This window comes from Asterias rubens, chromosome 8 (genome assembly GCF_902459465.1).
Source record: "Asterias rubens chromosome 8, eAstRub1.3, whole genome shotgun sequence".
Lineage (NCBI taxonomy): Eukaryota > Metazoa > Echinodermata > Asteroidea > Forcipulatida > Asteriidae > Asterias > Asterias rubens.
In genome coordinates this window covers 16,260,990-16,277,642 of record NC_047069.1, presented here as the reverse complement: position 1 = coordinate 16,277,642, position 16,653 = coordinate 16,260,990, and the positions used below count along the sequence as shown (strand labels likewise).

The 16,653-nt window shown below is 37.4% G+C and overlaps 1 protein-coding gene across 2 annotated transcripts in view; it reads right to left on the bottom strand.

Moving 5' to 3' along the window:
- The window catches only part of LOC117293638, a 38,522-nt gene that overhangs the window by 18,672 nt on the left and 3,197 nt on the right, over positions 1 to 16,653 (bottom strand). Inside the window, exon 1 of one of the 2 annotated variants that reach the window (XM_033776021.1) lies at positions 1,083 to 1,452. The exons of the other annotated variant lie outside the window; for it this stretch is intronic. Coding sequence (XP_033631912.1) covers positions 1,083 to 1,293 — 211 coding nt within the window. The 5' untranslated portion in view covers positions 1,294 to 1,452. Of the gene's footprint in view, positions 1 to 1,082; positions 1,453 to 16,653 lie in introns of those variants that run through there. 2 annotated transcript variants of the gene reach the window in all.

The window sequence follows — 16,653 nt, the reverse complement described above, 5'->3', positions numbered from 1 at the left end:
ATAAAATAACAAACCTGTGAAAATTTGAGCTCAATTGGTCGTCGAAGTTGCGAGAAAATAATGAAAGAAAAAACACCATTGTCACACGAAGTTGTGTGCGTTTAGATGCTTGATTTCGAGACCTCAAATTCTAAATTGGAGACCTCAAATTCTAAATTTGAGGTCTCGAAATCAAATTCGTGAAAAATTACTTCTTTCTCGAAAACTATGTCACTTCAGGGGGAGCCGTTTCTCACAAATGATTTATAGTTACCAAGTAAGGTTTTATGCTAATAGTTATTTTGAGTAATTACCACTGCCTTTAAGTGACAAAACAGAATGCAATGGTTTTGAATGGATGTAATATAGGCTGGTTTTTGACAGTTATTTTCTTGACTTGTAGTCGACACGATCAAAATGTTGCTTATGATCGCTGCCATGATGGTCGACTCCGAGTCAGCTCCGTCATGCGTAGAGTATTAATACCTAATAGCATCGTACCTATAATTAATATTGAAAACAGCATTAATGTTACCGCATTTACTTCTCATTTCTTTAACGGTGATTATCATTTTGATCGACAGTAATTCGAAATTGTCCTCATTAACATTAATGTGATCCACATCTTCTTCACTGTATAGTTACCATGAACACCACGTCCAATGTTGTTACGGTGGCTTTAAAGTCGACATGCTTTGTCATATATTCTCATAAATGAAATCATCATCATCATCATCATCATATTCATCATTATGATCGACATTGTTTACATGTCGACAATCGCCATAATAAGACAAACATCACTAATCGACATCACATTAGCGCGTCGAGATCAATATACACAACTTGATCGTTACATAACACCATCGCAACATTCATCAGGGCCACACCATTGCTGTGACCATGGCTGCCAACTAAATCAATGGTAACATTAGGTTGTCATGGAAATAATATCCCCATCCAAAACATTTGCATCCTCTCGTCAGCACTTGTCATCACTCTCCTCATTCTTACGATACTCCATTACCATTCTCCTTATCATGCCCATCCATCATCATCTTTAAAAACATCTTCATATAAAACCTCCTCCATGCCTTGTTTGTGTCTTCTGCTATCCTCTTGCGCCTCAAGCTCCCGTCTCTTAACGCCCTTGTCTCTTTCCTTCGGCCGTCTTTTCTCTTCTATCGTTACGGCTTCGTATGAATCCAAACTGCCGTCAGATTCCCTTGTGTCGTTATTCCTCGATTGGGCCAACGAAGGACACGGATTGAGAAAAACACCACCAGATGTGAAGTAACGATGAGACAGAAACATTTTTGTTCCGATTTGGGATGGTGATGGTGCTGGAATGGTATCCCTTCTTGAGTTTAGTTGTCGTAGGGAGGATATTGCACGATCAATCCAGTTATAGCTCCATGAATATACGCAGTTAAACTGATGTGTATTGGTTGACTAGCTACCGGAGATACCAACCGCAGCATTCACTACACACTCAAAATCAGACCAACCATACAGCCAGCACGCTGTGCGTCCACGTCAGTTCGCCCCATCCCAGCGGCTAGACATCAGTGCACGAATTACAATTAAAGATTGCTTCACTTGGCTTAGGAAATGGGAAATTATATTACTGCTTTATATTTGAGGAAGGGAAGGCAAATCGCATCTTGCGATCTCGGCGTTCGCTCTCGACTCTCCGTCAGCAGAGGGGAGGAGAGGTGTTTATTACTCCCGATGATTTTGGTCGTAGTTTTCTGCTCGATTTGATCTGGATGAATTGTCTGATATCTACACTTCAATTATGAGAACATTTTCAATTCATAATATGACGGCTGCAAGTAATTTCCCCTGTGGTAAACTCGTATGCGAACGCCACCGGATTACCGCACCAGGTAAAAAGCTAGGAACAACCTATGTTAATTTATAGACAAACGTTGCAAGATAAAAAAGCTGTCTTCTCCACTAATTAACTCATGTGTTTGACATGAAGGAACTTGGATTTCCAAAAACGACTTCGGAGAAATGCTTTAAAGATGCACGATGACTTCAATTGGTTTAGAGGCTTTTTTTGTTCAAAGTAATAATAGTAATCGTTGTTAATTAATTTTATTCAAGCATTTGCTGACATGAATGAACTTGGACACTAAAACTGACTTTGGGCGAAATGCTTTTATGTTGCACAATGACTGTAATAGGTTTTGAGGCTGTTGTGTTCGTTCAAAGTAGTACAAGTTTGATTATTTAGATTCACGCTTTTTACATGAAGGACTTTGAATTCCAAAACTAACATTGAAGACATGCTTTAATGTTGCATGATGACTGCGATGTGTTTTGAGGCATTTTGGGGTAAAAGTAATCGTAAGTTAATTAGTTTCAGCCAATCTTTTGACAGCTCTACGCACTCCTTTAGGTGTGAGCCTTGCCTAGGATGCCGAGTTATGAGTTGCCGCGAGCAGAAACATGTCTTTGTCCAAATAACAGCAGAGGTAGACTACCAGAGTTTTTTTTTTATCCAATTATAATCTCTCCAGACTATGTGGGCGAAGAAAGACATTTTTATGAGCAAGGGATTTGAACCAACGACCTCTAGAAATACTGACTATGGGTTGCTGCAGCTGTAACCGCTGAATACACAGGCTTTGAGTCGGCGGTCTGTTCAAGATTCGTGAAATTAGTTATTTGGTTTAGCATTTTGTCGAGAGTAATTTAGATCAAAGTCTGATGAGGTAAAGTCAAGGATCCTATAGCCCTAGGTGTGGTGTTTAAAGGAGTATAACTACAGTGCTCTTTGGAAAGGCAGAATACAAAAAAAATATGGTTTTCAGGAAACACTGTTGAAAATAACTGTTGAAATAGATCACATTTTCTATAGAAACATTAAAGTGGCGTTTTGTGATATAAACGTTCACTATGTCTATTTAAGGTTTGACCGTACATTGCTAAGGAGTCAAGAGAAATGTATGTGATACCTTTGGTAATTTCTGTATTCCAATTACGGATTATTATTCTTGCGTGGACGTTACAGTTCAAGATTTTCGGCAATCTCAAAAATCTTTACTAACTTTTGAAAGTAAGTTTCCACGGGTAAGTATTTATGTATATACCTACATTTTATGTATGACTAAAACAATCGAACGGTTCCAAAACCAATTTTGATTTGCCTTCAATTTCGTTCGAAGATGACGATCTCAAATGCTCATAGTATTTATTTAAAAACCTTAAATCACCATATTTTATTTGTCGTGAATGCAGTGGATGTTATTGTATTGTATTTATTTATTTATTTATTTATTTATTTATTTATTGCTAAAATGTCTAAACCACACAATGTCTTTAACCCCAGTGTATGGTCGAGGGAGTCGTTGGATCGTGTGGATAGACGAGTTGCGATAACACATGATGTAAATAACATGTCGTGAGTGATTTGATTTTAATGAGAGAGTCCGGCCAGTAAAGACACACTCAATGACAATTGGATGAAATCTGTCCCGTTAGATTAACACCTACAAGTTGACTTGATTGGCAAACAGTTACTAACAGTACCGGTTAATAAATTTACTGTTTTGAAGCAAGGTCCCAGACATCCCTATCCAGCCAGGTATCTCCTTTCCCAGCAGTATGATTAATCCAAAGTTCTGTGTCTGAATTGGCGGCTACAGCTACGGCTACGGCTCCCCTATGGCTACGACTAATTTTCGGTTTTACCAGTTAATGTTCAGTTAGAGGTAGGGTTCCAGACATTCCTGTCAGCCTGGTATCTCGTTCCCACCAGCAGTATGATTAATCATAGCACAACCGGACAAGTTCTCATAATTAGGCCTATGTGAATAAAAGAAAGGCCGGGTCTGAATTGGTGGCATAGCTACAACTACGGCTACGGCTACGGCTAGACTTCCTGAGTCATCATGCATAGAAGTATGGGACGTCCTTAGCAACAGTCGTAGCTGTAACCGTAGCCGCTAATTTGGATAAGGCCCAAGAACTCAGCTCTGGCACTTCCATGTGTCCAAAGCCTTGTCTGAAAATGGCTGCTAGCTACGGCTACGGCTAGATTTCCACGTCACCATGTGTTGAATTATAGTACATCCTTATAGTAACACCCTTAGCCACATTCATAGCCGTATCTACAGCCGCCAATTCGGATACTGTCTAAACTTGCTATACCTGACATAATGTATTCTGAACACACTTTCTGGCGCGTTATTTCAGATTGACGATCTTCAGGCACCTGGTCCTATAAATAGACCGCTCAAAGGTGTGATGTAAACAAAGAGGGAGAAGGGATGGCCAAGAAAAACAAGAATATTCACAAAGTGGAAAACATTAAATTGACTCTGAGTTTGAATTGCGGTTGGATAAAGGACAAGAGGGTGAGGGGATAGGACGGAAAATGGATATTAAGTGGTGGGAAGTAGTCCTTGTGATGGACATTGTATTTGTATGAACAAACATATAAGTATTACGCGCAGCCTTCACAGTTGGTGCATCTCAACATATGCATAAAATAACAAACCTGTGAAAATTTGAGCTCAATCGGTCATCGAACTTGCGAGATAATAATGAAAGAAAAAATACCCTTGTCACACGAAGTTGTGTGCTTTCACATGCTTGATTTCGAGACCTCAAATTCTAAATCTGAGGTCTCAATATCAAATTCGTGGAAAATTACTTCTTTCTCGAAAACTACGTCACTTCAGAGGGAGCCGTTTCTCACAATGTTTTATACTATCAACCATTGCTCGTTACCAAGTAAGGTTGTATGCTAATAATTATTTGAGTAACTACCAAGTGTTCAGTGCCTCTAAACGTATATTAAGTGGAAATAAGTGAAATATTTCTTCAGGCTTACAAAACTTTAAAGTAGGATTTGAAACGTTTCATGGTTAGAGTATAGTTAGGTGAGGTTTGCAGTTAGTGACTATCTCTTGACAACTCAACGTTTCGATTAGTATGCACTGATGTCTTCAGAAAAAATTCAGATCTTTCCATGCCCATTTTTTGAATAGTGAGGCAAATGGGGATTTTAATTAAGTGTCTTCATTGGTAAAATCAAGATAGTATTGTCGTAGGTCCGACAAAATGTAGCAATGTTGGACAAGATTTGACAAGGGACCCAGGACACTCCAAAACGAGGTGCATTTTCTTGTAAAATCTTACAACCATGCTACATTTTAGCAAGGGACCCTTGCTAAATTGCTCTTGTGTGAAAGGGGCTTTAGCGTCCAAGATGTATTCTCCCTGCAGAACCATTGTCAAACCTCCCAGTTAACATAGTTTCATTTGATGACATTTTTACACGATTCATGCAGCAAAACGTACATCTTCAAACCAAGGGTTATACACTGGTTCATTCAAAAGTATCACCTCCCTTTACACGAACATTTATTTGTACCTTTAAGAACTTCTGTAGACCATGTCAACCATGGTATTTGTGATAGACTCAAGACATTTTTATTTTTTAAAGGCAGTGGACACTATTGGTAATTACTCAAAATAATTTTAAGCATAAAACCTTACTTGGTAACGAGTAATGGGAAGAGGTTGATAATAAAAACATTGTGAGAAACGGCTCCCTTTGAAGTAACGGAGGTTTCGAGAAAGAAGTAATTTTCCACGAATTTTATTTCGATAGCTCAGATTTAGAACTTGAGGTCTCGAAATCAAGCATCAGAAAGCACACAACTTCGTGTGAAAGTTTTTTTTTTCTCTTCTATTATTTTCTCGCAACTTCGACGACCGATTGAGCTCAAATTTTCACATGTTTGTTATTTCATGCATGTTGAGATACAGCAAGTGAAAAGACTGGTCTTTGACAATTATTACCAATAGTGTCCACTGCCTTTAAGCAGCTCTTTGAAATCGGGTCCTGGTCAAAGGGCATGAAAAGAGTTAAAACACCACTCTTTACTTTTCGAGCTGTCCTCCATATATGGCTCTTCAAAAAGAGTGGTGGTGCATGCACTCTTCTAGAGGGGTTTCCCTCCAGGAAAGAGTGAAAAATCACTCATAACTATGCAAACTCAATCTAAAAGAGTGGAAGACCACTCGAAAAAGAGTTGTCCTTCATATGGCTCTTCAAAGAGTGCCTTTTCACTCTTTTACATAAAGAGAGTATATCCTCTTCTTTAATGAAGATTTTTGTTTACAAGTCAATACAAATAAATACTGTTAGCGGTACTCACCTGTCTTGCCCCTAAGTATCCGAAAATGCTTGACAGTAAACATCCGCCGATATTCCACAAATTTTGGAATCTGTACTACAGCATTTCCAAATGGGAACCACTTCTTGGGCCTTGCTGGATGTTGTGTTTGGGGAGAGTTTGCACTCATTATCAGCGGCCCCTTTTTGGTATAGTTCCACCTATCTTCCACGACCGTCATTTCACGACAGAGTGCTCTCCAAAGTATTTTCCCACAATAATAACAGCAACATTTGCTCAATATTTTGTTTAATATCGCTATAAACTTAAGTCCGTACAAATCTTCAACTTTATAAAAGGTTGTGCGCATCGCATGTCCATAGTCATGTCTAGTACAAGAGCGGAAAGGACTGATTTCCGACTTTAATAGTTGTCTCTCATAGTCGAGGTGGATTGAGATAATCAATGGTTCCTTTCCGGTCAAAGGTCAAATCTTATTGAGGCTGAAACTGTAATGATTCATAATACATTGTTTAATGGGAATTGCCTTTTTCTCTATATACTCTAAGAGGCATTTTTACTTTGCTTTATAAGTTAACAAATTTTCATTTGAAGACCTTTTTACACGATTCATGCAGCAAAACGTACATCTCCAAACCAAGGGTTATAGACTGGTTCCCTCAAAAGTATCACCGTTAATCATTGCTGTGTTTAAGGAGCTAGACTAATAGTGGTGTACAGAAGTGATGGCTGATAATTATGGATTTTCATTGCGTCGGCCATTTTGTTTCATTGTCGGTGTGCGTTTTGCAAAAGGTTTAGCGCAACAATTAATTTTTAACTGTGCATTGTCTGTGAAGTATTTAATATCGTACACAAAACAATTTGCAAGTTTTATGCAATGTTCACGGTTTTGTTTTGCCTTCCTTGCTTAGACACCTGTTGAGGTGAAGTTGCCGGCGGTTATGCCATTGATTTGATATATTTATTTATGAATTATTTATGTATTGGTTTTCTTTGGGGAAACCTTTCAGCGGATTACTGTCTTCAAAGGTGCCCTGCAGTTACAAAACATTCATTATAATAAAACAAATAGAAAATTCTATGAGACAACACGTGTAAACATTTTTAAAAGACAATATAAAATTACCTTACGGAACAAAACCATGGACGAACTAAACACAAAACAAAAAACTGGGCCGGCAAGAGGAGATACATAAGAAAAATATCAACAATTTCGTTAAGATTGATTTTCAATTGCAAATCAATCGTAGTTGCTAAGTAAAGTGTGATGTCATTTACTAACCATCATGGTAAAACTAACAACTTAGGCTATCTTAAGATGAATCTTTTATTCTTTAGTGCTTTGTGAAATCGAACCCTGTGTGAACATGATTTACACTAATTGTTAGCACTGTTTATTATTATTATTTATATTGGTTTATTAAAAACATTCAAGCTTGGAAGCCAGAGGCTGAACGCGTTTAAAATGACAGAGCATTAGAAAATAACCATACTATTTTTTTAAATTACAGAAAAACATTAAGATATAAAAAATATTTATCTAAGTACACAAGTTATTTAAGTTTACACTAAGAACACAGAATGTGGATAATGTCGCCAATTGTGAGCTTTTACCTTTTAGTGTTGTGGTCGTATTTTCAGAAACTATGAAAGTCACAAAGTTATCACCTCAAGCATGCAACTACAACACCACCTTCTCTTGAAGTCTATCTTGACAGCGAGTCTAATAGCGCCCTCGTGTGGTCAAGTCAGGGTTTATTTCGTTGCGTGATTAGACTACAAATGAAAATGCGAAGATTCGCCACCTTGCATTCCCAGCATGTACCATGAATATACTTTGTTATTAAGGTCAAAGAAACTATGCCACATGAATTTTAATTAGACATGTTAGTACGCTTACTGAGTTTCCAAGCATGGGGTGGAATTCCCTAGTTGACTTTATTTATTAGACCTTCCAAGCTCACGGCCAAATTTCAAAGGCGCTGAAGCACAACAACATCAGAGCATCTGATCGAAACGTCGAGTTGAAACCAACGGTTCCGTACAGAACCACCCAAACTTATTTACTAATAACATAATAATAAAAGGTATTTATAGTGCGCTTTTCCAAAACATGATCCAATCGCATAACAAAGAAAGGGATAAATTAAAACTAACAAGAAACAAATCATTAATCTACTATTTAGGAAATAGATCAGTTTTAACACAAGAAGATTTACGGACATTAATTGGGAGATTGTTCAAAAGTTCAGCAGCAGAGTGTGAGTTAATCTGGACTCATGAGTGATAAGCCGATCGGAAGAACAACGGAGTCCTTGAAGGTGGGCTTGGCGAAGATGAAACATAACAGACAGATAAGGTGGATCAATGCCATTCAAACATTTAAAAACATATATAAGAGTTTTGAATCGTTTCTCCATGGGAAGCCAGTGTAGTTTAGCGAGTAAGGGAGATCCATGAACTCTCCAACAGTTAACAGTGAGAACACGTTTGACAGCCTTGTATTGAACACCGATGAGGCGTGTAAGATTTGCTTTGGTGATTAGAGATAGTTATTACATAGTGTTTAATACCGCAAACCTTTCCATTACATCTTGCTTACCAGAGACTAAGGTTACCAGTTAAAAATACCATGCCGCGTGTGCTATCTGTTATTGGTATCTTCCTCATTTTTATGCAGAGCGAAATGTTAAGCAATAGCTCCATGAAATTGAGCCCAGTGTGAAGGCGTCAGATTCCTTCGTAGTTTTCAATGCTCCAATGCGTTATCAAAGGCCAAGTGTATAATTATAGTGAGCAGTGGGGATAAAACTGAAATTGCAATAATAATGTTCATCACTCATCTTTATCAACGAATGTCATCATTAACATTGACATGCCATTATCAAGGGATGCGCACATTATTTTTGGTTTACAAAATTGTTTGCAAAACAAGAGGGTTAAAAATAATCTTTATTAATTAATGTGATGTCATCCTGTTTTTATCTGCAGCTTCGTGTGCCAGTGTTGATGCACACCCTGTAAATAATGCATGGGTTATTAAAGGTTTTGACTCATGTATCGGTGTACGACTTTGGCAAGTGTCTTTCGTGACCCTCTTCCAAAATGTTGTTTTATTTTATAGAAACAAGGATATTTATAGTTTGTCAATACATTTAAAAGTAGGCTACATAATTTAGGGTCGTGGTTCTGATGAGTTTTTCTTTTACTTAAAAAAGGGGAAAATTGTCACATAAAATCAATCGTTCCCAGCACCATCTCCTGGAAACTAACAATAACAACAAGTAGACAAATCCAGTTTGATTTCTCTTTCTGTGAAGTTACAGCAGGAAGTAGAAAGAAACCCATTTCAAAACTTACTTTAAAAAGGTAGAATACATCATGCGTATACGCATAGAACATACTTCTAGTTACAACAAAAGTTGTTAAAGGCAGTGGACACTATTGGTATATTACTCAAAATAATTATTAGCATAAAACATTTCTTGGTGACGAGTAATGGGGGGAGGTTGATGGTATAAAACCTTGTGAGAAACAGCTCCCTCTGAGGTGCCATAGTTTTCGAGAAAGAAGTAATTTTCCACGAATTTGATTTCGAGACCTCAAATTTAGAACTTGAGGTCTCGAAATCAACCATCTAAACGTACACAACTTCGTGTGACAAGGGTGTTTTTTCTTTCAGTATTATCTCGCAACTTCGATGACCGATTGAGCTCAAATTTTCACAGGTTTGTTATTTTATGCATAATTGAGATACACCAACTGTGAAGGCTAGTGTTTGACAACTACCAATAGTGTCCACTGCCTTTAACTGAAAGTACATTCTAAGTATCCATTGAAAAGTCGTTTTGCCATGTATTATTTTGTGAATAAAAATTAACAATCGGACGGTTCGAAAACGGCACACGTTCACTTTACATCATGACACACACAAACATTGCAAGGAGGCGAAGATGGGTGAGTCTGGACACAACAAGGAGCAGCGTGCTGCGCCGACAAGGAGCTCACAAACCGCCCTCTGTCGGTAGAATTCTGATTGACGTAGTCTTTAACTCGAGCAATAAAGAGAGGGGGGGATAATACGCATGTCAAGACGTGCCCCACTAGCTGCGGGTGGACTCACAGCAACGCAGTCTGCTCTATTAGTCACCTTTTGCCGTTACGCACCGATATTATGCGGCGATCATTTGTTGCTCGTGTTCGCATAATGCCGTTTGTTTTATGCACACATGCATCACCCCTCTCTCTATTTATGCGGAATACAAAACTGAGTCGTGTGGATTTTTTTGTTTTGGTCAGGGGACTGGGAAATGCTCAAGTAGAAAATAGAGGATGAGCCACTGAGTGAAGGGGTTGGGAAGAGTTCATCTTACACGCATTGATAATCATTGGAGGCTATGGATTGATATCTATACAGACTGTGTACGTCGACAATGAGACTTTTTGAGTTGGCTTTAGGCCAACAGTTGTTTGCACTCGGGCAGGTTAGCAAATTTGTTGAGCGAAATTGGAGTTTTTTTGCCGTTACATGTTAATAGTTCTTGTATTATGATTATTCGTTGCTGGAATACTATCTACATGATTTTAATATGTTTCTTAGCTCTTATTCAATGTAAGCCAAGAAGATAATTATTGTAATTATCAACTTATTAGTTGTCAAATTATACACTTATAAATCAGACACAGGACAGGACAGGGACATATTCCTATGAAAATAAAATTGTTACAATTTTTGAGAAACCGAAAATATTTTAACTGTTGTAATATAATAAGAAACCCCGTACAAAAGACAATTTCAAAGGTAATTGGTGTTAGCTAACCACCCCCTCCCCCCATTTCCCCCTTTTAAACCCGGTTTTCTCTTTGACAATACTTGAATAGAAGGTTTAATTGAATATCTTTTATCAAATCACTCAGGTTCCTTCATCAACAAGTAATATCACAAACAGCCACTAGCTAATGTATTGTGTTGAAGAGGATCATAGTTTTGTGAAAGGTGGCATCATCTGTTATGTAATCATAATTGTCCAATCATGTAATTGTTATAAGACTGGCCAATCAAATAAATTATCAGATGATTTGTGTCCTTGCTCGAAAACTACGTTACTTCAGAGGGAGCCGTTTCTCACAATTTGTTATACTATCAACCTCTCCCCATCACTCGTTACCAAGTAAGGTTTTACGCTAATAATTCTTTTGAGTAATTACCAATAGCGTGTCATCATTTAAAAAGTTAAAAATTACAGTTAGATTGCAAACTGCTTACAAACAAAAGGGACCTATCGTATATTAAATGCAAAAACATTTATAAGGCCTTACGACCTTAGCAGAGTCTTTCTCGAAGGCTACTGTTGTCATTTAGCCTTCCATAAAAAACTCTGCTAAGGGTAGAAACGTCCAGGTCGCTAACTGTTTTTTCCCCCCTTTTTTCATTTAAACAGTTGCATAATCGGTTGTTATTGACATATAATTATAATTTGACAATATTTGTTAGAAATACTCTACGTCCGCTCTTTAAAGTCTGGTCTATTATTCACCTTCAAGGCTTTATAATGTGTATTTTTACTTTTTACTATCTCAATAACTTGCTACTGGCAAGTGCTTCTTTTCATTGGGTAGTACTGATATTGTGGAAGGATAAACAGGGTATGTGTAAACAGGGTATTTGAGTAGACAAATTTATGTTTATTGTACACAAAACGAAAAACCTTGAAATGGTAGAGTTAATGGGTTTATTGTCATGCCTCCTGCAGGCTGAATATTGCACGGTTGAGACAAAGGACAGATCTGATGCACACGGACATTTGGCAAGCGCAGGTATAGGGCTTACTCTCTAATGTAAAAGAGTGAAAACACCACTCTTTACATTTCGAGTGGTCCCTCAAATGGGTCTATAAAAAGAGTGGTGGTTATTTCACTCTTTTAGAGGTGTTTCACTCCAGGACAGGGTCAATCTAAAAGAGTGGAAGACCAAAGAGTTGTCCCTCATAATGGCTCTTCAAAGAGTGATTTGTTTACTCTTTTGCATTTAGAGAGTAGCATGTGACCAGCTTCAATTTAACATCTACTTTGTGTGAGTGATCCCTTTTCCCTTTTCAATGTTTTGAGATACTGTGTTTTAATATTTGCGATGTAGACCAAGGACAAACAAAACGGGAAAAATTGCTTCACATGGAATTTTGTGTACAAATTGGGAGCATGTTCTACGGGTGATGAAAAGGAGATAACAAACTGTGTCTCGCGCACATGGATGGAAACAAAGAATGCTAGACACAATAACTGCTTACACAAATTCATTATAAAAAAAAACGGGAAAACAAAAAGGTATTCATGAGGGGAAATTGCTCCACAAGGAATTGTGCGTAACCTACAAAGTATAAAGGAGAATGTTCAAAGTACAGGGGAAAAGGGATAACAAAAGATGTGTTCACAGGGAGATAACCAACAAAAATTCGGGTGCTTTTGAATTTGGTTTGACATGTTGAATCGTGTGTACAAAGTATATGGGAGGATGTTAATACGGGGAAAGGAAGATAAAATATGTCTCAAAAGGCATGTAAAACAATAAATAGAATTTGTGTGCTCAAACACAATATCTTCTTTCACACGTTCGTAAAAAAAGGGAAACAAGAGGTATCCATATGGAAATTGTTCCACGAGGAATTTGTGCGTAGCCTATACAAAGTATAAAGGAGCATGTTGAGATAACAAAAGTAGATCCACAACAGGGATGTAAAAATAATAGACTGTGTGTACAAAACACAATATCTGCGTACCCATTATTTATATTGAACAGGGCTAGACATGTTGAATATTGACCAACCTGTGTTGCTTATAGACGTACTTCATAAGAAGCAGCTCAATTGAATGCAATTCAATAAACATTTATTTCGGCTTCCGTTAGCTCGATTTCACTAAAGAGCTAAGATTGATTTCAATTGCGAATCAATGTTAACTGCTGAGCTGAGTGTGATGACACATTACCAGTCACTATGGTGATATACTGACAACTCATCTTGAGATGAATCTTAGCACTTCGTGAAATCCAGCCCTGGGGGCCTATGTCTTAAACGCTATAGATACTGCCTCGACCCATAATAATATTATGGACACGTTGATATTTAATAACAGCCTTGGAAAAGTGAATAACAATATTATACCGGGTGGTGTTTTTGCCACGGCAAATAACTGAAACCATAATTGTCTCAACCTCGACATTTACCAGTAATTGTTTATAAATAATCACAGATCAAGTCGAGCTGTGTGGATAGATGCGATGGAGTGTTTATATCCCTGTTGCATTCATGGGGATATTCTATAAAGGCACTGGACACTATTGGTAAATAACAAACGTGTCCAGGGCCTTTAAATAAAGCACGCCGAAAGGGCTATCCACAAGGGATACTAAATGTAAATCATTTACTTATTGATGCAGACGATCGAACATCATTTAGTCGATATTGATATCCTTGGTTACTATGGCAACCGTTTTAAGGCCGAATTGATGTTCAGCTTTTACTAGTGGCATTTTGAATTAAAGGCACCGACACATTTTGTAATTATTGTCAAAGACCGTGAATTAGCACTTTTAGTGTATTCCGATATACGTATAAATTAACAATCTAAAAAAAAAAAACGGTGGCAATTTTGGCTCAACTCTGGTCAACGAAATTGTAAGAAAAAACCTTATTGCAGAAATTTGGTGTGCTTTCAGATGCCCTTGAAAGGCTTGAGGCCTGAAGTCTTTCTAAGCCTTTCTAAGTTTAAGAATTTAGTGAGAAATTTATTTCTTGCTCAAAAACGACAACTTCAGGGGGGAGTCGCCAATTTCTACAAAGTTTCATACCAACAGCTCTCCGTTGCTCGTTATCCAGTTGTTATGCTAATTATTTTGAGTATTTACTAAACGTGTCCAGTGCCTTCAAAGATAAAAATACATGTTCAAGAAAGTAAGTTGATCAAAATGGTTATATTATGCTAATCAGTTGATTTCATTCCCTCGGATTGCTAAAGATGACACAGTCTATCTGGCAGATGCATTGACCTATGACCTAATGCCTTGTGACCCTTACTTTATTAATAATTGCTTTACCATCACAGTGCTGAATTTTCGGGAAAGGCTGAGGAAGCCAAATGATGAATATGTAACAGCTGATCGACTGGGGGACTAAGGGAATGGAATGTGTATTGTGCTTTTCAAATAATATTAGCAAAGAATCTTGCATTTCATTACACGAATTCGCCGGTAAATAGCGTCTCACACAAAATTGTGGATGTCATTTAAACTTGGCCTTTTGCCCGATGAATTCCAATTCAATGAAGTATCTCAACGGACGATGATACCCGATCTGTGATTGGTTGAAATAGGAACACCATGGTAACTTGACTGATGGTAACAACTCTGCTCAAAGTGACAATATTAGTGCCTGCCTGGAAAGCTCATTAGATGTCAAATTCCTAAATTATTATATATTTCTGATAATAAAACCAAGGATGGCTCATAAGTGAACTTAATCACTGTGTAGTCAGCAAGTCTGAGTAAACCTGTAAACAAGGGTGCTTGCTATTGTGAACCAGAACCACCGGGATTAACCCCCTGTCTTCCATAAAAGTGGTCTTGGTTCATTTACGTGCACTAACAATCCTACACTGGACCAATGGTTAGGCAAAGTTCATGTTTTATTATTATATTTTGGTTTTTGAAACCGTACGATTGTATTGGTTTAATCTTATAAATATTAGGTACAATAAATCTACAAATTCAATTGATATGGGAAAGAAAACGAGACTTCGTGACACTGCCGTCGATTTCACCAAACTCTTCCTAACTTACGATTGATCTTAGGACTTAGGACGAGTTAAGTTTCGTATTCATAGACATTGAACCCAGCCTAAGTTAGGACGAGTTACTCATCCTAACTCGAGATAGGATAAATCCTAGCGGTTTGTGGAATAGGCTGCAGGTCACTATAAAAATAGTATTGAAAGACAAAAACTAAAACAACAACCATTTTTCATTTCGAGGAACATTTCATTCGAAGTAATGTTGTGTTAGTAGACATCACTCTGTATGCCCCAAATTTGAATTTGAGAAACGTTCTTTTCATCGAAACGTTCCAAGCCTTAGCCTTTATGTATTTCCTCAGGAGGACAAATTTCAGGTGATGTTTCTGGAGAAAATGCCAAGACATGTTTAAGTGAAATACAAACTGCCAACTCGATCGGAAAGTAACCACTTGTAAAGCTGATACCTGACCAATTACTAGATCAATATTCCCATTAGAGAAGCTGTCACTTTTGGTGAAAATTATGATTAGATCAGCTTTGATCAAAATCGCCTGTGGCTGAGCAATTTGATTAAGAATTGTGATAATGTCGCATCAGTGGGCATACCTGGGATCAAAAAAATGTTTTTCTCAAACTTGTGTAACTAGGCCTAGTTGTATAACATTGAAGAGTTATCAAATATTTTCAGAAAATAAGAATGAATCCTATCCTTAAACAAATGAAGTACTGTTTCCAAAAAGACTGTAATTCCATACATGTCAATTGTTCCAATCTTTATGCCTACACGGGATAGTGAAAAGGTGTTTTGTAAAACTTATGTAAATATTTCTTCAACATTGAAGAGTTTTCAGAAAACAAACGATTAATCCTACACTTTAACCGATGACGTACCATTGCTGAAAGAAACTGTATAATTCCGTATAAGTTAATTGTTCTTATTTGTATGTTTATAAAACAAGGGATAGTGGAAAACGTTTTCTAAAACGTGTGTAAATATTTGTTCAACATTGAAAAGTCATCGAGAGTCATATTTTCAGAAAAGGAATAATCATACACTTAAACCAAAGACATACCATTGCAAAATGCAAAACAAAAATGTAATTCCATATAAGTTAATTGTCATTATCTATGCCTACATGGGATAGTGAACAAGTTTTTAGTAAAACATGTGTAAATATTTGTTCAACATTGCAGAGTTATCAAATATGATATTTTAAGAAAATAATGGACTTAATCCTACAAATGACAAACCATTGCAAAACAAAAATGTAACTCTATATAAGTTAATTGGTGATGAGTATTTTCAAAAAATAATATAAATATTTCTTCAACATGGAAGTTATATCTAAAGATGATATTTTACACTTAAACCAATGACTTACCATTGCAATAAACTGTAATTCCATATAAGGTAATCTTTCTTATCTTTATGCAAATAGGTCCATTACTGTGTCTCGCCTAATGGCTGACCCGACCATTAAATTAAACAAGGTAATGGTGAATCATAATCAGATATTTCTCGTCTGTTTATGTTGAATACCAGTACTTGACGGTAAGAGATGACCTGGCCTTCATGTTATATGAAGCATGGATGAAGGATAGAAAGGCCTAGTGGAGCCCCCCCCCCCTCCCTCCCAACCCCAAACCCGCACCTTGTCAGAGGAACAAGGAAACACCCTCCCACACCCGCACCCCCCCCCCTCCCACCCCCGAACCACACCCCACT